General features: G+C 42.2%; 1 protein-coding gene across 1 annotated transcript in view; it reads right to left on the minus strand.

Moving 5' to 3' along the window:
• Positions 1-2,692: 2,692 nt before the first annotated feature.
• auh (AU RNA binding protein/enoyl-CoA hydratase) overlaps positions 2,693-21,975 on the minus strand; it is a 28,769-nt gene continuing 9,486 nt past the window's right edge. The window contains exons 6-10 of the mRNA XM_037116332.1: positions 15,600-15,656; positions 8,542-8,729; positions 8,283-8,333; positions 5,066-5,113; positions 2,693-3,252 (exon numbers count right to left, since the gene is read on the minus strand). Of these exons, the coding sequence (XP_036972227.1) occupies positions 3,175-3,252; positions 5,066-5,113; positions 8,283-8,333; positions 8,542-8,729; positions 15,600-15,656 (422 nt within the window). The 3' untranslated portion in view covers positions 2,693-3,174. The remainder of the gene's footprint in view (positions 3,253-5,065; positions 5,114-8,282; positions 8,334-8,541; positions 8,730-15,599; positions 15,657-21,975) is intronic.

Below are 21,975 nucleotides of genomic sequence, written 5' to 3' on the forward strand. Positions count from 1 at the left end.
AGGAACCTTAATTTAAATTTACTGAATATTTGGTTAAATGTTCCTTGGCCATTTTCACTTTGATTAGGTGCTTTTGATAACCATCCACAGGGTTCTGGTAGCCCTCTGGATGAATTTTTAATCATTCATTTGCTGGTTTCCTGGCACTGAGGTTCAAGTGAAGACTTTGAGAAAGACATTTAAAACTTTACTTCTAGCCTGATTTAGTCATTCCTTTTACCACTTTTGATGTGTTTCGGATCAATGTCCTGTTGGAACACTCAAATGCACCCAAGAGCCAGTCTTCTGGCAATTGATTTAAGGTTTTCCTGAAGAATTTGGAGAAAATCCTCCTTCATCGTTATTCCATTAACTTTTAGAGCAGCAGATCCACTGGCAGCAAAACAGCCCCACAGCACAATATTACCAGCACCATGCTTGACAGTAGGTATGGTGTTCTTTGGGTTGAAGGCCCCATCTTTTCACCTCCAAACATATTGCTGGTCACTGTGGTCAAATCACTACATTGTTGTTTAATTTGATCAGAGTTTTCCTCCTAAAGTTTTTCTTTGTCCATGTGATCAACAGCAAACTTCAATTAAGCTTTAAGGAGCTGCATCTGGAGCAAGGGCTTCTTTCTTGCACAGCAGCCTCTCAGCTCATGTTGATGTAAAACACACCTGACTGTGGACACTGACACCTGTCTTCCAGCAGCTTCTAATTCATTGCAAACTTGCTTTTTGTTGGTTTTTTGTTGACTTACCATCCTGACCAGTTTTCTCTCAGCAGCAGGTGATAGTTTGTGTTTTCTTCCGGATCGTGGCAGTGACAGAACTGTGCCGTGCACTTCATCCTTACAAACACTTGTTTGTACTGTTGATCTTGGGACCTGTAACTGCTTTGAAATGGCTTCAAGTGACTTGTTCAAATCAATAATGAGCTCTTTCAGATCAATGCTGAGCTCTGAGACATTCCTATGGAAAGAATTTTGTTCCTTTATTATTCAATCAAATAAAATAGATTTGAAACCAAAAAAGAGATTTGAGAGCAAAAAAGAGCAAGTGGCAATCATATTTTTTTTTTGAAGCAGCATAACAGACACATAAATCTGGGTTTGGCAATGTGTGTGAATTTGTTAAATTATTCGCCACGTGTGTTTGTTGACATTAGCTGTAGTGAGAATGGGAGACAGGAGGAGTAGCGGCAGCCCGCTACACAGTGGAAACTGGCACCACGTTCAGCGGTAGTTTAGTAATCCACGGTCAGAGTTCTCCCCAGACAGTGAAATGACGGCGCTGAGCCGCTATTCTCATTTTCACTGTTAGCTGCTTCATAGCGGGTGTTTGTGGGCTGCTGCGGTCTTCTCTGTCTGTCAGTCCCCCGGCTGACAGTACTGTTGTGTAGGAACAGTGAGGTTTTGGCACCGCGAGTACCATGCAACATGTCAGGGATAATGCCCGACGAGGTATCCATAAACAGAAGTTAATGGACGACGCGGAGGCCTAAGAACCATCCGACGCGCAGCCTTTAGTCAGCCGTGACTAGCAGAGACAACCATGTTGCTGCTAATCAGTGTGCTTGCAGCAGCAGGGCATTATAATTCATTACTTGTGTTGTTGTTGTGAATGTACGGCAGGCTGTAGCAAACGATATATAGTGTAATTCATTACTTATGGGAAACGTTTCAAGAGCAACAGGCTTGCCTCCAGGCAGCACAGCACAAGGGAGAAGTGGGTGTAATGCAGAAGACGTAGCTGGTGCTGGAGCCAGGTCAAACCAACCAATAGAAACTCTTCTCTCAGCCACCAGCGTAGGCCCCGCCCATCAAGTGCAGTTGAATTTGCAAGCAAAACTTTAGAACTTGCAAGCAAAGAGGACTGATTTGCAAGCAAAGGTTTTTAACTTAAAAGCAAAGAGGACTGATTTATAAGCAAAATGGTCATATGTTTTTACTTACAAACATTAGTTTTGATTAAAGTTGAAGAAATATGTTCTCTCATATTTTTTTTTCAAGTGCAACCTATTCTGTTTCGATCTAAAAAAATATATGATTGCCACTTGCTCTTTTTTGCTCTCAAATCTCTTTTTTGGTTTCAAATCTCTTTTATTTGATTGAATAATAAAGGAACAAAATTCTCTCCATAAATTCCCATTGAAGTGTTTGTGGCTGAGTCTGGTGGGTGTAGGAAACATGACCCATTAAAATCAATTCATAACCCATAAATCCTTTACAATCCATCCTGACAGTCCATTCATCTTGGGTGCTACAAAACTGGTGATGGAAAATCTAATCAGTGTTTGATTTGGCTCAGTCAAGTATCAGTGGAAAAGCCTCATCAGACCGACAGCAAAGTTGTGTGTATTCTGATGTTCAGTTATCCACTCCAGTAATGTCTAATCATATAACTGACTACTACACACAAGGTGTGCCAATGTGTCAGCACAGTCAACGAACTGAGAAGTACTGCTTACTTTTGAGACAGAGTAAAAACCTATAGGGGAAAATTGCTTGCTGGTGCTTAAAACGTGTAGAAAGTTTGTCTGTCGTCATAACATACTGAAATTATTCTGACAGCTTTAGGTTTCATTTGTAAAAAATAAATAAGTGTTTCAATCTCCAGCACATAGATGTGGAGGGACCCAAGTCAGACACTGTCAAATCCTACACATAGTAGAATACCTCAAATCCCAAACTCCACTCTTTGGACATCAGTCAAGTGAGGAAAATCCACTCTCTTTAATGACTTCATGCAGACACTTCTGGTGTTACTTAGGGTAGAGAACACAGGAGTACATTTTTATCAAAGTAAAACCAACAAAAAAAACAAAAGAATCATTCTCACAAGTTTTTGGAAATTTCAATGGCTCTGACTAGTCAAGGAGGCTACTATTAATGACTGCCCACCATACTGCAAATACTGATAACAACCAAGTCATTTTTATTTTAGATTCCACAAGTTTTAAGAGTTATAAGCAAGGCTAATGCTTGGTTAGTTTGCTAGGTAAGTTTAATTCACCGCCAAGAATGCCAGTCAGGATTGATGCTAATGTCCTGTGGTTAAACAGATACCCTCTGGAGACTGTACAGGTGAATGTGTTTACAGGTACAGTTTCACCCATGAATATATTAGAAGCAGAGTACCAGAGGGAGAGCTGAAGGCAGAACACTGTGATTGTTTCTGAAAGGACTGGGCATCACTCTCCCTTAAATTGAGGACGCCTCTTCTCCTTGAATGCAGCCAATCCCTCCAATCGATCTTTAGTGGGTATCACCTTAAAAAAGACCCATGTGTTAGTACTTACATTATTAAAACATTATTAAGAATACAGTACAATATTCTTCAACATTCTAAGTCTTCTGAACTTGGAATTTCGTGATTGTGCTGCATTTGTAAAACACACTGTGTTGCCCTGTGTATGAAATAGAATATTAAAAAGTTTCCTGTGGTGATGATCTCTGTTGGCCCTTGTTTGGTTTGTTTTCATGCATGTGGACAAGGATGACACAATCCTGCCAATGGTTTTGGTCATCTTTAACACTACTACACTTGATGAAGCTTATTTTAAAGGATCTTTATGCTGTGACGCTGTTCAGACCTGGTATCATCATTCAACTGAGTGATTCAATCACAAGTGGACAGCTCTTTTTACTAGGGTGTAAAAGGTAGCTGTATTTGTCCTGAATCACTATGTTCCAGTGTATGCAGACATGAATACATGTGACTGTCATACGCTAAAAGTGTATACCAACAAACGAGTACAACCATTGTGATCCACACTCCAACTCAGAAAGTGACAGTTAACAGTGCTTCGCACACTTTCATTAATATGTTAATATTAAATAATGATTTTCTATTTTTGGTGCCTTTGCATCCTGTTCTCACTTCACAATCTGAGGAACACCAAGCAAATTAGCACCGAGCTGCTATCTTTGCAAAGGCAGGGAGCAAACAGTTTCCTCCTCTGCCTCCTCTGTTAGACCATTGTTACAGTCTTATTAGGCCTACTTAGGAGTAATTAGTGGCACATAACAACAGAACCGCACTGTAAAATAAAGTGAAGACCTTCTGCCTGTTAGACCATTATTACAGTGTTATTAGGCCTACTTAGGAGGTAATTAGTGGCACATATCAACAGAACCGTACTGTAAAATAAAGTGAGGACCTTCTCCCTGTTAGACCGTTATTACAGTGTTATTAGGCCTACTTAGGAGTAATTAGTGGCACATAAGAGAACTGTATTGTAAAATAAAGTGAGGACCTTCTCCCTGTTAGACTGTCATTAGGCCTACTTAGGAGTAATTAGTGGCACATAACAACAGAACTATACTGTGAAATAAAGTGAAGACCTACTCTCTGTTAGACCGTTACTACAGTGTTATTAGGTAATTAATGGCACTTAACAACAGAACTGTACTGTAAAATAAAGTGAGGACCTTCTCCCTGTTAGACCGTTATTACAGTGTTATTAGGCCTACTTAGAAGTAATTAGTGGCACATAACAGAACTGTACTGAAAAATAAAGTGGTGCCGCTTGTTAGACCATTATTACAGTGTTATTAGGCCTACTTAGGAGGTAATTAGTGGCACATAACAGCATCATACAAAGTACGACTTGTTATGTCTTATTAGCTTCTTGTTTTGTGTAATTTAATATAGTAAAGCTTGTTAAGTCTTTTTAGCGTCTTGTTTTGTCTAATTTGATACAAAGTATGGCCCTTTGTCTTATTGGCGTCTTGTTTTGTCTAATTTGATACAAAGTACGGCCCGTTATGTCTTATTAATGTACTGTAAAATAAAGTGCGACCCATGCTTATTTGCATATGGAGTGGAGAAGTGAGATCTGAGTGGTCACTTGAGATGCATGTCAAGTTACATGTTAATGCTAGGTGTGAACTGATGACGTAAAGATGTTCACTTGTGATCAGATCACTCAGGATGCATGTTGATACCAAATGTGAGCAGTCTGTCGTTTCACATTTTAGTGAACCATTCCAAATGTGAAACACACCAAAAATAATTCATTTTGGCACTAAAATTATGCACCTAATAAACTGGCACCCGAATGCATGAACTGAACTACTCACCTGGGCATAGCATGCCTCTTCAATTGCCAGACCTGTAGATAAATCCACCTGAAAGACAGTGGCATCTCTTAACGATTGTTCACACTGCAGTTGATAATGTCTAAATCTTATTTTTTTCCTTCATTTGACTCAGTCCTGATGACTTCTAATTAACTACAATAAGATATATGTAATGACGTATTATCGTTTCTACGGTATAAAACATGAATGACAACAAGCCTGAATACAATTATATTTAAAAGCTCCAATAAGAATTTGTTAGACTTTGTCCAATAAGAATTTGAAAATGTCAGTTTTCACTTGAGACAGTGGTCATCGTCATCATCATCATCATCATCTGAATACACATAGGTTTTATGTTAACACAAACAAGAGTGTTGTTTCCAGTGTCTTAATTATGTATTTTTTTTCCAAGTCATGACAGGCTATGATCTGACAACTCATGTTTTTTTATCGTGTTCGGCTTGAAAACTTCCGGTGAAGACAACAGGACAACTACACCTATACCAACTAACCAATCAATGGGCCAAAGTGTTTTAACTCTGCCTTTTAGTATCAAATCAGAGTTATCAGTAACTCAACAGAACAGGGAGGATAAATACTTAAAAATGTCATACTATGTTTTGGGGGATTTTGCCTTTCCTTTATTGTGTTACATAGCCCTTTTGTGCATGTAAAAGGTCTGCAAAGTGAAAAAGCCACGCCAAAGGGATTTACTCTCTCCCACAGAAAACTTTGCTACTGCACTGCCTGAAATGCAGAGCCTTTACCGCTGTAATTGCATCACTATGTAACAGGCATTATATAAATATACATACAACATTGATTTTATGGTCACATTTCGATTCGATTCTTGATCTTGTTTTTTTTCTTTTAGTACAGATGGCTATGGCTTTTTTTTTAGACCAGTATTGTCTAGGATCATTGGATTTATGCCATATGTTCTGACTCCGGTCAGTTTCTGTGTAATGTTTAGTGACCCCTACTGGCGTGTCAGGGTTATCACGCCTTCTTGTTGTCTGATCCTTGGAGTAGATCCATCAGTGAGTATTGTTGCTCTTTATTTAAGTTACATCATCATTTAATAACATTCTTTACTTCAGAGTGGTGCTGAAAACCTTTTAATTTGAGTTGGAAAACTGTGCTAATATTGCTAAAGCTAATTGGGCTAATAGCTGTTAGCATAAGCTGACTGAAATCATTTAGGATTTTACTGTGAAAAAAAATGTACATATGCCTTATTTAATGTGTTGTATTTACCTCATTGTAACCTGAAAAGGAATGAGTGTGACAGTGTTGTTGCATATATCTAATTTCAATTGTAACATTGTGTATATTTTCATTGTGTTGCAGTTTTTTAGTCTCAGAAGACTAAATCTCTTAACCTGGAGTCAAGCCTACTGGGTCTTTTTTGTTAACTATCTGTCTACAAATACAACTCATGTGTAAGCCAAGACAGAATACCATAAGCTTTGCATTTTTCACAACTCACATTTGCAGTAACTTGCTGCTGTCTCTAAATGCACAACCCAACATAGTTTATTAGTCTATCTGTATTATATCTGATTTCTTTTGTGTCTCTGTAATTAAAATGCTGTCTTGTGCACTTACAAAATATTCTGCCCCAATGTGTTTAATCACAAAAACAACATTTTCATTGTGACAAAACAAAGTCTGCTCTCGGATTTTCGCAGGCAGCTGATGGCGTGTTCTATCCCCTAGATTCCACCAGATACGTGTCCACTGCGTTACGGCTCCGATCTGGTTTTGCTTCCCCACCGGTTTTGAGTCCACCAAGGTGCAGTACGGTCAACAGCTGGCGTCATGAGACCGAGGCGTTCCCGTGATAATCACATAATCACTTGCGACCGCAGTTGTAGGTATGTGTTATAAACACAACAACTCAAAGTGTTCCTGACTGAAGGATTAGCAGATACGCAGCGCAGCAGACCTGGTGGAAGTCAACACTTAGACTCAAGTGAAAACTATCAGCTCCACTGGCATGGTGGAGATAACGCAGCGGACACTTGGACATCTGGTGGAGTCTAGGGGTAACTGTGCGATTCCACTAGATGCATGTCCGCTGTGTACCAGCTCCGGTCTGGTTTTGCTCCGCTGTCCGGCAACCCCCACCAGCTGCGTTTCGAGTCCACCACAGTGCAGCACTGCCAGACAGCTGGAGTTGCAAGATCGAGGCGTTCCCACGATAATTACATAATAACTTGCAACTGCAGTTACAGGTATAATGTTATAAACACAACAACAAAAAGTGCTCCCGACTGAAGGATTAGTAGAAGAGCTTGTATTTGTCTCTTCTTTGAGATTTTTGTGCTGGTGTCAACACTGTATTATTTTGAGAAGAAACTGAATGTTATGTTGTTGTTTCGGTGTCTGACTTCCTGTCTGCTCAGTGCTGAATTCAGGTAAATTGCTGTATCGTGGCTCCAGCATCTACCAAAAATGGAAGTCCTGCATATCTGTTCTGGAGACCAGACTACCGGAGCTGGGATGGAGCAGATACGCAGCACAGCGGACCCAGTGGAAGTTAACACATAGACTAGAGTGAAACCAGTCAGACTGAACCGGACACGTATCTGGCGGAATCGAGGGGGAACAGTAAGTGGCATAAGGCGTAAGTACATAGTTTGTCCCATTGTTGATAAATCACTAATTCCTCACCATATTGCTTTCACTTCTGTGCAGTATGTTTGAAAAACAAAAAACTCAAGCATAATATTGATGACTTTATGATATGATAGATAAGCTCTTAATAATTGGTTTGAATATTTCACTTGGCGGGGATGGTTACAAAACCAATGAACTAATAAGGTCAGGTGAAACTTACATTCGAATCTAGGCACACCCCCAGGAGAAGGGAGGACTCCCAGTGGCGAGGAATCGACTAAGAACTGGCTTGAAGTTGGCTAGCAGCCGAAAGGCAATTGTATGGGAGGGGATAATCGAGGTGGCAGTAACTGTGTACGTGAATGGGTGTTTGAGAGAGACATATACATTTCTTAACAAAATGTATATGAATCTGGTATGTTTACTACTGTTACTGCTTGCTAGAAACAGAGGTTACAATTTTGCAGGATCTTTGAAGTTGCCTGACTGGTTGTAAGGCCCTTTTTGTTTGCAAATAAAATTCAAAAAGAAAATACCCCCTCCCCCCCCAAAAATAAATCAAGGCAGTTCTGGACTGACCCCGAAGACTTACCTCTATACCTTGGCTGATAGCCAGTTTTGCCATCCGTACTGCAATTGGACCCTGCCAAGCCAGAGTGTAAGGTTTCATAAATTACCATGTGTGATAGAAATTGCTCTTGTGAATTGTTTTGAGTCGCTACAATATTATCATGTTATTACTAAAGACCCAACATGAAGGAAAGCTGTATATGGGACATTCACAACTAAATCTTTGTGTTTCGTCTGTGTGCAATTTCCTTGAAACATAGGCATTGAAGGGGTCTATTTACCTGAGGGTTGATCTCACGGGCAAGCTCCAGAGCCCGCAGGTAAGCAGCATCTCCACTTTGATTCTGTTCCACAGAATGACTGACGAGACCCAGACGACACGCCTCTGTTCCATCAATCACCCGGGCAGCAAAGATCAGCTCCTTAGCAAGAGAGACACCGATCACCCTTGAGAGACGCTGTGTACCACCTGTACAGAAGAGGTGAGATTCCTGGATGGAACATGGCTTCTACCACAGACACTGAAAAATCCAAACCTTTGTTTCAGTGTTAATTTTGTTAGCTTAATTATGATTAAGTCTTCGTTTTACTGCTGTGTTTACTTGCTAGTTTTTGATAATATTTACTTCATCCTGTTTTGATTATTGATAAAACTTTAATCAATGCTAATAATCTTGGAGTCAGGGATCAACAATCAAATGATATGCTTTTAAGGGCCTGAAGTTTATCGAAAATTGTTAATACTGAAGAAATATTAATAATTTGACCCTAACCCTAACCCTCTCAACCAGCTGTTACTATAACATTAGTTTGTGTGTTAAATAATCACAGAAAACCGCTCAGTTATAATCAACAGTGTTTATTAAAGCGTGTTCTTGATCTATAAGCCAATTTATTTAACAAACAACAGTTGTTAACTACAACTAGAAATGCTACAAATCAAACACAAGCAAGCACAGAGATATATACTGGGAGAGCAGGGTTAGAATTTCAGATGGACATTGCACCTAAATACAATTCACTGGCCTGTTGGGCGCTGGCTCAGTTCCTTTGTTATAAAGTTCTGCTAGTTTCAAACGGCCATATAGTTAGGCTTCTGGTTTCTCTACAGGCCCTGTGTATTGTTTGCAATATGGGGATGAGGTCCCAAAATATTTTAATACAAGTAATCTTGTCTAAGTCAAAGAAAAACTTACCTTTTTTGTCTTGTATAAGTCAAAGGCAAGTCTTTGAAGTCTTTAAAGGGTAACTCCACCTATCAGATTACATGCACCTTCCGATGGAGCAACAAGACGACTTAATACTTCTTTTCCACATTTGCAGTAGTACTCCCCTGGACAATTCAATGACTGAAATTCATGGCCATTTACATCGTATTAGTCAACTTTTTTTTTGTATTCAGATTATTTCAGTCAATCTGCTCTAGCCAAAACCTTGGTTTATAACAGACCTATTCAACTAGTCTTTACTAAAACCGATGCAGACAATGTTCACTGGCATAAGTGCAACAAGTGTTCTGTAGGATGAAAACATGAAAAATCTAGAAAGATGAAATTAAAATGCTCAGCCTAAAAGCATTTGCAAAGATATAATTGCAAATTGTAAGGGTGAAACTTCAAATGGTAGAGAGTTGTTAAATGTGAACAGTGAAATATATCTATTAAAACAAGGGGAAATATGTGAATCTCAGCAAATACATACTTTTTAGGCTGTCTTGATAATGTATAGAACCAATAATAAAGAAATACTCGATAATAACAACTACAACAATCTTGAGATGAGGATGACGATCTATGATACCAAACATAGCTTTAGGTGGGGTCTGGAAGGGAAAGAGGAGCCTTAGGAGGACATTCATCTCAATTGCTTCTACCCTGCCTATTAAAGTAAAGGGAAATGTAGTCCAGCAACTTCAGCCTTACTTAATTTTATCTGGAGGTCAGGGGGTATATTTATTCCCAAATGCCCAAATCCTGCCTTGGGCCATCTAAGTGAGGAGGCAGATTTCTACTCTACGGAAATTACATTTTTCACTATTACGTTGTCCGCATATGGCAACAGCATGTTTTCCTCCGCACTCCCTCAATACTAGTAATTTCTGTGCCATTTCTTATTAACTGTGCAGGGGGTTCTATACTGAGGGCAAAAAGGAGAGGCGAAAGAGGGTCTTTCCAAATCAGCATTAATGGTACATTTTGTTAATTGATGTAATAAAATCCCAAGTGCATGGCGTCTTGAACATTAAAGTTGTGTTATTAGAGTTTTCCTGCTTGCATATCTCATCTGAGGTATTTGTTGTTGCAGGAATGATAAACTTTAACATCCTTATACAGGTATCAAAATAATAAACAGCTCTGATGGTGAAAATTTTGAAAAAAATAAAATAAAATATAAAATAGGCCTCTCATAAACCATGCATAAAGTTATTAGCTTACCTCCACAATAAAGCAGAGGGCCACAGGTTCACATTTCAGACCCTCTCTCAGTACTTAACTACACCTCTTCTCCCACACCAGTGAGACTGGTGAACTTCTGGCGGCATGTTGAAAGTGTGTGTGTGGTCTTGATGGGTCACAAGCAGCTTTTCAGGGAAAAGCATCCAGTGCTTATCGATCCCCTTCTGCTGCAGCCTGTTGTACTTAATAGAAGTCTCGCTGTTGTTTGTATCCTTCAGCTGTCAAGTCAGGGTTGAACTCAATGTTGCTGTTTTTGTAGATCAGATGGCCTTTCGCTTTTAATGATTTCCAAATGGTTCCTTGTTTCGATTAAGAAACCCATAATTCGGTGAGCATACTCCAGTACCACCTGGTGATGCATATTCAAAGTTTCTGTAAGCCATTTTTCCATAAGAGCGCAAGGATCCATCCCTTCTTCCTTCTCTGGTATGCCCACTATTGTCATGTTATTGCGCTGACTTCTGTTCAGGAAGGATCATATCCTGTCTTGGTCACCAAAAACTTCATCTTTCTTTCCATCTTTTCATCCAGCACACTGACTTTTGTTGGCAAGCTGTTAATTGAAGCTGTGGATACACACTCTTTAGCCTGTGTGATGCACAGGTGATACTAGTGATCCGAAGGTCACTGGTTCAAATCCCGGCTCTGGGCAGGGCTGAGCTGTATTAGGCAAGTCTTATTTTTGGGGATTATTTTTATTACTGAACAACTACAGTGCTCTCAGTCAATCCAAAGTGTTAATAAACCTCAGATATTAATATTTAAAAAAGTAAAAGTGAGGTTTTGGCTTTCTTAGGAGAATATTGTGCACAATTATTGGGCAACTATTAGTGTGCAGAATTATCATGCAATTAAATTAAAAAACACATTTTCCCATCTCACTTTATTTTCATCTGTTTAAGTGAGAATTATAAACAAACAATTCAAAACTTTCAAATAAACATTTGACATAAAATAAACAAATAAATGTATTATTATTATTATTATGATTATTATGATTATGATTATGATTATGATTATCATTATTATTAATAATAATAATAATAATAATAATAATAATAATCATAGTTATAATAATCAGTGACCAATATAGCCCCCCTTCTTTTCTGTAACAGTCACAAGCCTTCCATTCATGGAGTCTGTCAGTTTCTTGATCTGCTGACAATCAACATTTTGTGCAGCATCAACCACAGCCTCCCAGACACGGTTCAGGGAGGTGCACTGTTTTCTTTCACAGCAAATCTGCCGTTTAAGAAGGGCCCAGAACTTCTCAGTTGGGTTCAGGTCAGGTGAGGAAAGGGCCATGTCATAATTTTTTTCATGTTTGTCCTGCACAAAAATCATTCTTTTTTGTAAGATGCAGACTTATTCCTGTACCACTGCTTGAAGAAAGTGTTTTCTAAAAACTGGCAGTAGGTTTGGGAGTTGAGTTTGAGTCCAATCTTCAACCTGAAATGGTCCAACCAGCTCATCTTTAATAATACCAGCCCACACCAGTACCCCACCTCCACCTTGCTGGCGTTTGACTCGAAGTGGAGCTCTGTGCCCGTTACTGATCCATTCACAGGCCCATCCATCTGGTCTGGCAAGAGTCACTCTCATTTCATCAGTCCATAAAACCTTTGAAAAATCTGTCTTCAGATATTTCTTGGCCCAGTCTGGATGCTTCAGCGTATGTGTCTTGTTCCGTGGTGGTCAGGTTTTAGCCTTCCTTATCTTGGCCATGTCTCTGAGCACTGAACATCTTGTACTTCTGAGTACTCCAGGTAGGTTGCAGTTATGTAATATGACAGAACTGGAAGATAATGGGTTCCTGGTAGCTTCACAAATGATTCTTCTCAAATCCTTGGCAGTTAATTTGCGTCTTTTTTTCCTCAGTGTGTTTCCTGTGACCCTGTTGACTATTTACAACAAAATGTTGGATGGTTCTGTGACTACACCCCAATATCTTTTCAAGAGTGCTGCATCCTTAGGCCACACCCTCCCTCATTACATAGATACACATCATCTGCTATGCTTAAATCCATTAAGCATTCAAGTGTATACAACTTGGAGTTAGAAAATATGCATAACAATGATGATATGATCAAAAATCTCACTTGCCTAATTGTGCACACAGTGTAGACTGAGTCTAGCACTAGAATCTTGGTTAGGATTTTATAAGCCACATTTAGGAGTGCAATTGCTCTAAAGGAACCCACTTTCTCCTGATTCTTATCTTTGTTATGGTTTAACGTGATAGTTAACTTTTCAAGAGTTGGAGGCAAGTTCTGCTGTTTGTATGCCTGTGTATACATATAGCATAGTCGCTGGGAAACTACAGTGTTAAACTTTTTAGAGAATTCATTGAAGACCCCATCAGTTCCCAGAGTTTTTTCATTTTTAAGCAATTTAATGGCTTCTGAAATATCCTTTATTGTGATCTGTGAATCTAATTCTTTTCATGGCATCTCTCTATAAAAGCAAGCAATGTCTGTATGTCTGTATGTGTGTGTGTCTGTTCCTCAAATATCTCCTCAGAGGTTCAAGGGTGTGCTGCGTCGGATTTGTTTGATACCGTTAATAAATTGTTTCAGAATTTTTTTTTACAAATTCCGTGAGCATTGTCCAACGGAGCCACCACAGTCATGTGTGCACCAGAGCCAATCACTGCACACCGTAGCCACTGCACACCGTGACTTCAGTGTAAAGAAACATGGCAGACGAACCGGAAGATGCAGTGATGGTTGTTTTAGGCCCATTACTGGCTGAAAAAACTAAAACCAAAACAAAACGACTATGGAAAAAGTCATGGAGACGGCGAGAGTGTGGGCTGTATGGGTTACAGCCCAAGTTGGAGGTGAGTTAAAATTGTATTACAGATAGCTTCGAGAGCAGCGCTGAGCACTCTGGCCCCCGGTACTGCGAGTCACCATGGCAACAGGTAATTAAAAGGCTGACGGAGAAACACAGCCTGGCGTCTTGATGGAGAGATTTATAGGTCAGGAGGAGAATTTTGTAGGTGATACATGATTTAACTGGGAGCCAGTGAAGGCGGATGAGAGTGCGGGTGAGGACCCTGACAGCAGAGTTCTGCACATACTGGAGCCTATCCAGTTTTTGGAAGGGAGCCCGGACAGGACTCCATTGCAGTAGTCCAGGCGTGAGGTGATGAAGGCATGGATGAGGGTCTCAGCCACAGGTTCAGAGAGGGAGGGCCGGACTCTGGAGAAGTTTTTGAGATGGTAAAAAGCTGATTTTGTTATTGATTTTATGTGTGATTGGAAAGATAGTGTGGAATCAAGGATGACACCCAGGTTGCGGACTCTGGACCCAGATAACTCGGACAGTCATCTGGGTCCAGACCTGGTTTCTTGAGGATGGGGGTCACTGAAGCTGTTTTGAGGGTGGACGGTACAATGCCAGGTTCTAGGGATGAGTTGATAATTTCCATTATGAGGGGGCATAGGGCAGGCAGTGAAGACTTCACCAAAGTTGTTGGCATGGGGTCCAGAGAGCCTTTGTAGGCTTCATGGTGGACGGTGAGGCCAGATCTTCATAGAGCCTCTCCAGGCGGTGATCAGTAATCTTAAGGGTGCTGAGTTCAATGGTGAACCAGGGGGCAGAATGGGTAAATGACACAGTCTGAGTTTTAAGAGGGGCAAGTGGGCCACCAGCCCATCCAGTGAGGAGTCGAGGGGATCAGAGGCCAGGTGGGTTTCCAGGATGTTGGTCAGGGCCAGAGTGTTCACTGTCTTGATGTTCCTGTATGTGATGTTTCGATTTAGGAGCTGCTTGGCCACAGGGACAGGAACAGTGAAGAGGACAGCATAGTGGACAGCAAGGTCCAGGCATTGTAGATGAGCTGTGCCAGTGGAGCACACCAGATCCAGTGTGTGGCCTTTGACATGGGTGGGACCTTTAACATGCTGAGTGATGTTGAATCAATCCAGAAGTGAGAGATTTAACCAAGAGATTTAATACTAGTGATGGAGTTTGGGGAGAAGTTACAGCAAAGGTCCGGGAGCTCCAGCGCTGAGTATTTAAAGACCCTGTCAGCAGCCGCGGAGCAGCGACCAACCAACAATTTAGGGCATTACCAGATGCTTTTGTTCAAAGCAACTTGTTGTAATTTATACATTTATACAGTGATAATGGTGGCTACCTTGCAAGGTGCAGACCAGCACAACAGGGGCAGTTTGGGATTCAGTACCTTGCCCAAGGAGACTTCAACGTGCAGACCAGGGGAATAACAATATGCTGGCTCTACTCCTGAGCCACAGCCACACCCAAATTTATCATTATCTATCAAGATTTGGCTTGTATAAATTCACCAAGTCAGCAAGGTTGAGTGTAATTCTCCCGTCACTGTTATGTACCCACCCTCCTCATCAGTTAATGTGGCTTTATGTTTGAATGGTGTTCCCTGGTTGGGAATGGAGTAAGAAAACATTATTTACTCTCCCTCAGAAGACGTTTTTCCCCTTAAGTCAATAGAAGTCTGTTTTATCACATGCATGGTGGTTTTCCATTTTTCTTTTGTCATATCATCAGTGCCTTACAAATATCACATAACACTGAGTCAGTTCAAATCTCTGAAAGATGTTGTTTAACAGCCACTGTCAGGGAGATCGGAAGTTAAGCTGCCAACATCATGGGCGCTCAACCTGATGTCCGGCTTTTGGCTTTTTAAACAAACTATAACCTCCATGATTTATATTGATAGTGTAAGCGATGTGAATTTAAAGTATGTGGTTAATGTACTATGCAATTTTAAACGTAAAAGCCTGCAACTTCCCTCCAGTTATTTAGAACTGTAGGAGCCTCTTGGGAGAAAGGTGAAACTTCTTCAAGAACTTGGAATATGAAATGGAACATGAAAATAAAATAAAATCCAGCCTTACCTGCCCCAGGAATTATTGCAAGTTTGGTCTCAACTAGTCCCATTTTTGCAGTATTGGCTAGAAAGATCAAAGAGCAGTATTACTATTTACACATAAATACTACTACTCCACCACTACTACTAGTACAGAAGTATTAAAGTGAAACTCTCGCCAAAATGCAACCTAGGCTTTTTTTGTGAATGTATGAGTCAAACCTTTGTGTAAAAAACATCTCTCTATGGGCCCCTTCTGAGCCTACATCATGATTAGGTCACATGTTCAGCTGGAGGCAAAACAAACCCATTTTGGAGGCAACTACTAACGGTAGTAGCTCCAAGACTTCATCACCGTACAGACACAGTGAACAGACACTGCGGTCACAAGTTGATCTGGCCTTCTTCTGCAACCCAGAGGTGGCTGTGTGTCTGCTGTGACGAGAGAAATAGGTTATACCGCAAGTCACCTGCGTGATTTGATTAGCATATTGGTCTGGCCGCGGTTTTTTTTTCCCCTCAGTGAATGTGAGTTCAAGTCCCGTAATTGTTGTTTTTTTTCCACAAGGGTTATAGTTCCCCTATGTGATGCACGTTTACTCAAACAGGGACAAGACACGAGTAAGTGTTTTTAATAAAGGTTTATTAGAGATACACATACACAGGAAGAGTAACTCTCCATTTTCCTGTTTACAATGTCCTCCATAACAATCAGCAACTTTGATTCAGCGACTGAGGGTCAGACACGTTTAATCAAACAGCAGCCCGAACACGTATCAGGTATGTTTTGACCAGAGAAAACCTGCACAAAGAGGCAGATATGAGGACAGCTACATCTTCTCTTCCCGCTGTCAACATCTGTTGACAGCTACGGTGACCACAGACGAATTCAGCTGATGGTCGCCAGTTAACATAGCCCTGTGTTAATCCGAAACACCGGCAATTCAACAGAAGGTAAACCTGTAACGTCGTCCTTCCATTGAGTGAGCGTGTAAGGATCAGTCAAGATGGTCCCATCTGATAACATCAATCTTTTTCAATAACACTCCCGATCACGAACAGTGAGTGTCTGTACATACTGCGATAAATTCTCACATTCTTAAGCCATTTTGTGTACGATAACGATAGCCAAACAAGCCTAAACAATACTAGCTAGCTAGCTAGCTAGCCACTGTGTTCAAATGTTTCCTCTGCCCCCAGTGATCGCCCCGCCCACCCAGATGTTTACAATCTGTGAAGGCTTCTATAAAAGCAAGGAATCGCTGTCTGTCTGTCTGTCTGTCTGTGTGTTTGTGAGTGTGTGTGTGTCTGTTCCTCAAGTATCTCTGCGGATCAGGATCAGACTGACCTGAGAGTTTCAACGTGGCTGCTGCTTGGCTCAAGAGTGTGCGACGTCGGATTTGTTTGAACTGCAGGGTTCTCCCCAGACGATGGAACGGTGGCGCTGCGTCGCTATACCACTAGCTCAGCGCCACTATACTCATTTTCAATGTTAGCTGCTTTGTAGCGGGTGAGGGTGACGAGCGAGCAAGCATCCCCTCCCCGGGTCCAATGACAGCGAATCTGTGGATGATCATGTGTAGTTAGCTGTTAGCCCAACCCCACGGCCCATCCCCTGACTCAACGGACGCACCGGCAGGTCCAAAACCAGACTTAGGGTAAATAATGTCCGCCACGCTTTTTAGCGAACATTGCCGGCACGTTTGCTTTGTGTCTGGTGCAGGAAGAAATGGTGAAAAATGTGCTTTTGTCATGAAAGTGTCCGCAAGCAGCAAGTTGGGTTGCTGAGGAATGGGAAGTTGTGTGAGGGACGCCGGCGGTGATACAGACATCGACAGAGATGGCGAGTTTTGAGAGTTGAGAGATTTGTGACATATAGCGTGTTTGGAGTATATAGTTAGTATGTTATATAGTATTTAGTGTAGTGTGTAGTGTAGTCGTTTTTTGTGTGTTGTGAGCCAAAAAAAGGAGGAGACTGCTGAATGTGGAACAGGCAGGAATGAGCTGAGGAGCCCTGAGCCTCAGGCACTGGCTGCATTTAAATGTAAATAGTTACATGTAACTTTGCAAATTTCAAAAACTTATTTGTGGTTTTGTCAGTAATAAATTTAACTTTTTCCTACTGTGATTTTATGTTATTTTGTGATTTTAGGTCCATAGTGTTAATATAGTACGTCAAATTGAAAGAATAACTGTACAGTCACACATGTGAGGTTGTGCTGAAAATAATGACACCAACAAGGCAAGGTAAATAGTTTTTAAGGTGAAATATAATGGTAAAATCCAAAGTAGTCAAAAACAGCCAATTATATCCCTGACGTCCCACCTTCAAACACAACCTTATTTGGCCATCCATGAAAAAGCTACTTAACCTCCCACTTTTCTACAGGAATACATGCTTCCTACGAGCAAGCACTAGTTACGACTAGAAAGGCACTTTTAAGATTTACCGTATTTTTGGTTTTGGGTCAAACTAAATTTCATTGGGAGTGCATGGGGCACTTTTACGCTAGCATCAAAATCGCTATTTTCAAAACACTAAGAAGGCTCGACACAACATGAAGTTTTGCTCGTAGTATCACCAGGGTCTCTACACATAGCTCAACTGAATCATATATACTCTAACCAGATGTCTCGATCCCGAGTACGTCTGGGCTGCCATGACCATGGCTAGATGAAGAAGCTACTGCTAACGTGAGCTGTTCAAAAAATCTCTTTTTAGTAAACTCTGTGTACTGAAACAATGTTCTCAATGCTTGTGTTCATGTGTAGGGACCCTGGTGATACCACGAGCAAAGTTTCATGTTGTGTCGAGCCTTCTTGGTGTTTTCAAAATAGAGATATTTGCTAGTGTAAAAGTGCCCCATGCACTTCCACTGAAAATGAGTTTGAGCCGAAAACAAAAATATGGTCAGTCTTAAAAGTGCCTCTTACGTCATAATTATGCTTTTACAGGAAGGTTTGACTCATATACATTCCCCCAAAAAAGCCTAGGTTGCGAGAGTTTCACTTTAAGATTCAATTATGGCTGTAGTCAGCTATGTGGTCACTGAGGTCCATTATGTAATAATGTAATACATTTACAATTCATAGAGAATGTGTTTGAAAGCTCATAGAGACAAAAAGTGCACTAAATGAGTGTTACCGGCATGAACATTATTGGTGCACTGAAATGTTGGAAGACATACACACATGCAATCCAGATTATGTTATGCAAATTTTGTATGTGATAGAAAGCAGACAAAAACACAAAAAACAAATATGGAATAGAAAATGTAACAAATTTTGCCCTTTATCTGTAGTTATAGGACATGTAAAACAAACCCTCACAGTATATGAGTGAAAAGTAGTCTACAGACAAGAGCAGACTGATTTCTTGATTTAGATTTGACCAATGAAACACCCAACTAGTTTTTAAAATGAATTCATATTTATGATTCATGCTGGTATGCTTAAAGTCAATGTTGTTCTGATGGTATGATGTTTTTTTCTAATTAAGATATCCATTTTGGTGGTTTATTACATAACGCACCAAATTATTACATTTTCTTGATTAATGCCAGGAACACCTCCCGAGGTAGGCGTCCAGGAGGCATCCGATATAGATGCCCGAGCCACCTCAGCTGGCTCCTCTTGATGGGAGGAGCAGCGGCTCTACTCCGAGCTCCTCCCAGGTGACAGAGCTCCTCACCCTATCTCTAAGGGAGCGCCCCGCCACCCTGTGGCGGAAACTCATTTTGGCCGCTTGTACCCGGGATCTTATTCTTTTGGTCATGACCCAAAGTTCATGACCATAGGTGAGGGTAGGAACATAGACTGACCAGTAAATCGAGAGCTTCGTCTCTCGGCTCAGCTCTCTCTTCACCATGACAGACCAATACAACGACCGCATTACTGCGGCTGCTGCGCCGATCCACCTGTCAATCTCACGCTCCATCCTTCCCTCACTCGTGAACAAGACCCCAAGATACTTGAACTCCTCCACTTGAGGCAAGGACTCTCCCCCAACCCGGAGGGAGCAAGCCTCCTTTCTCCGGTCGAGAGCCATGGCCTCAGAGTTGGAGGTGCTGATTTTCATCCCAGCGGCTTCGCACTCGGCTGCAAACCGCCCCAGAACATGCTGGAGGTCCTGGCTCGATGAAGCCAACAAGACAACATCATCCGCAAAATGCAGAGATGAAATCCAGTGGCTCCTGAACCAGACCCCTCCGGCCCCTGACTGCACCTAGAAATTCTGTCCATAAAAATAATGAACAGAACCGGTGACAAAGGGCAGCCCTGCCGGAGTCCAACATGCATTGGGAACAGGTCAGACTTACTGTCGGCAATGCGAACCAGACTCCTGCTTCGGTCGTACAGGGACCGTACAGCCCTTAGCAGAGGGCCTCCGACCCCATACTCCCAGAGCACCTCCCACAGAATGCTGCGAGGGACACGGTCGAATGCCTTCTCCAAGTCCACAAAACACATGTGGACTGGCTGGGCAAACTCCCATGAACCCTCGAGCACCCTGCGGAGGGTATAGAGCTGGTCCGGTGTTCCATGGCTAGGAAGAAAACCGCACTGTTCCTCCTGAATCTGAGGTTCGACTATCTGCCGAATTCTCCTCTCCAGTACCCTGGAGTAGACATTCCCAGGGAGGCTGAGGAGTGTGATCCCCTGATAGTTGGAACACACCCTCCGGTCCCCCTTTTTCAACAGAGGGACCACCACCCAGTTCTGCCAGTCCAGAGGCACTGTCCCTGACTGCCACGCGATGCTGCAGAGACATGTCAGCCAAGACAGCCCCACAACATCCAGAGACTTGAGGTACTCAGGGCGGATCTCATCCACGCCCGGTGCTTTGCCACCGAGGAGCTTCCCAACTACCTCAGTGACTTCGGCTTGGGTGATGAATGAATCCACCTCTGAGTCCCCAGCCCCTGCTTCCTCTATGGAAGGCATGTCAGTGGGATTGAGGAGATCCTCGAAGTATTCCTTCCACCGCCTGACGACATCCCCAGTCGAGGTCAACAACTCCCCACCTCCACCGTAAACAGTGTTGGTGGAGGGCTGCTTCCCCTTCCTGAGGCGCCGGATGGTTTGCCAGAATTTTCTCGAGGCTGACCGGTAGTCCTCCTCCATGGCCTCCCCGAACTTTTCCCAGACCTGAGTTTTTGCTTCCATGACTGCCCGTGCTGCAGCATGCTTGGCCTGCCGGTACCTGTCAGCTGCCTCAGGAGTCCCCCGAGCCAACCATGCTTGATAGGACTCCTCCTTCGGGGATTGCCACCACGACAGGTACCAGAGACCTTACAGCCACAGCTCCGAACAGCCGCGTCAACAGTGAAAGTGGAGAACATGGTCTATTTGGACTTAATGTCCCCAGCCTCCCTCGGGATCTGGTCAAAGCTCTCCCAGAGGTGGGAGTTGACGACATCCCTGACAGAGGGTTCCGCCAGACGTTCCCAGTAGACCCTCACAATGCGTTTGGGTCTGCCGAGTCTGTCCAGCTTCCTCCCCTGCCAGCGGATCCAACTCACCACCAGGTGGTGATCAGTTGACAGCTCAGCTCCTCTCTTCACTCGAGTGTCTGAGACATATGGCCGGAGGTCAGATGACAGGACCACAAAGTCGATCATTGACCTCCGGCCTAGGGTGTCCTGGTGCCACGTGCACTGATGGACACCCTTATGCGTGAACATGGTGTTTGTTATGGACAAACTGTGACTAGCACCAATGTCCAGTAACAAAACACCACTCGGGTTCAGATCAGGGAGGCCGTTCCTCCCAATCACACTCCTCCAGGTAACACTGTCGCTGTCTACGTGAGTGTTGAAGTCCCCCAGTAGAAGGACGGAGTCCCCGGTTGGAGCACTCTCCAGTACCCCTCCCAGGGCCTCCAAGAAGGCCGGGTACTCTGCACTGCTGTTCGGCCCGTAAGCCGAAACAACAGTGAGAGACCTATCCCCAGCCCGAAGGCGCAGGGAAACGACCTTCTCGTTCACCGGGGAAAACTCCAACACATGGCGGCTGAGCTGGGGAGCTATAAGCAAGCCGAAGCAGATTTAGCCACATTTTCATAGACCCTTAGTACATTAATTCTTGAACCAAACTTCATAAATGTAGAATGTCATGCACTCATTCCATCACAGAAAAATTAGAGCTGTAGAAATCACTCAAAGTCTAGACTGCCAAGTTAGAATATCATGAAAAACTTTAAAAGTTAAAACATTTTTTTTTTAGAATATTAAGACCAATCAAAAAAAAGATTGTTAATACAGAAATGTGGACCTTCTGAAAAGTATGTTACCAGTGTTGCGATATATACACGAGTCAAGGGGCTCTTCGCTCTGCCCTACTTAAACATTACAACAGAAATAGCACCACAAAACTGAACTACCTGACCCACCACAAAAGGCAAA

The sequence above is a fragment of the Acanthopagrus latus genome, chromosome 12 (assembly GCF_904848185.1).
Source record: "Acanthopagrus latus isolate v.2019 chromosome 12, fAcaLat1.1, whole genome shotgun sequence".
NCBI classification, from domain to species: domain Eukaryota; kingdom Metazoa; phylum Chordata; class Actinopteri; order Spariformes; family Sparidae; genus Acanthopagrus; species Acanthopagrus latus.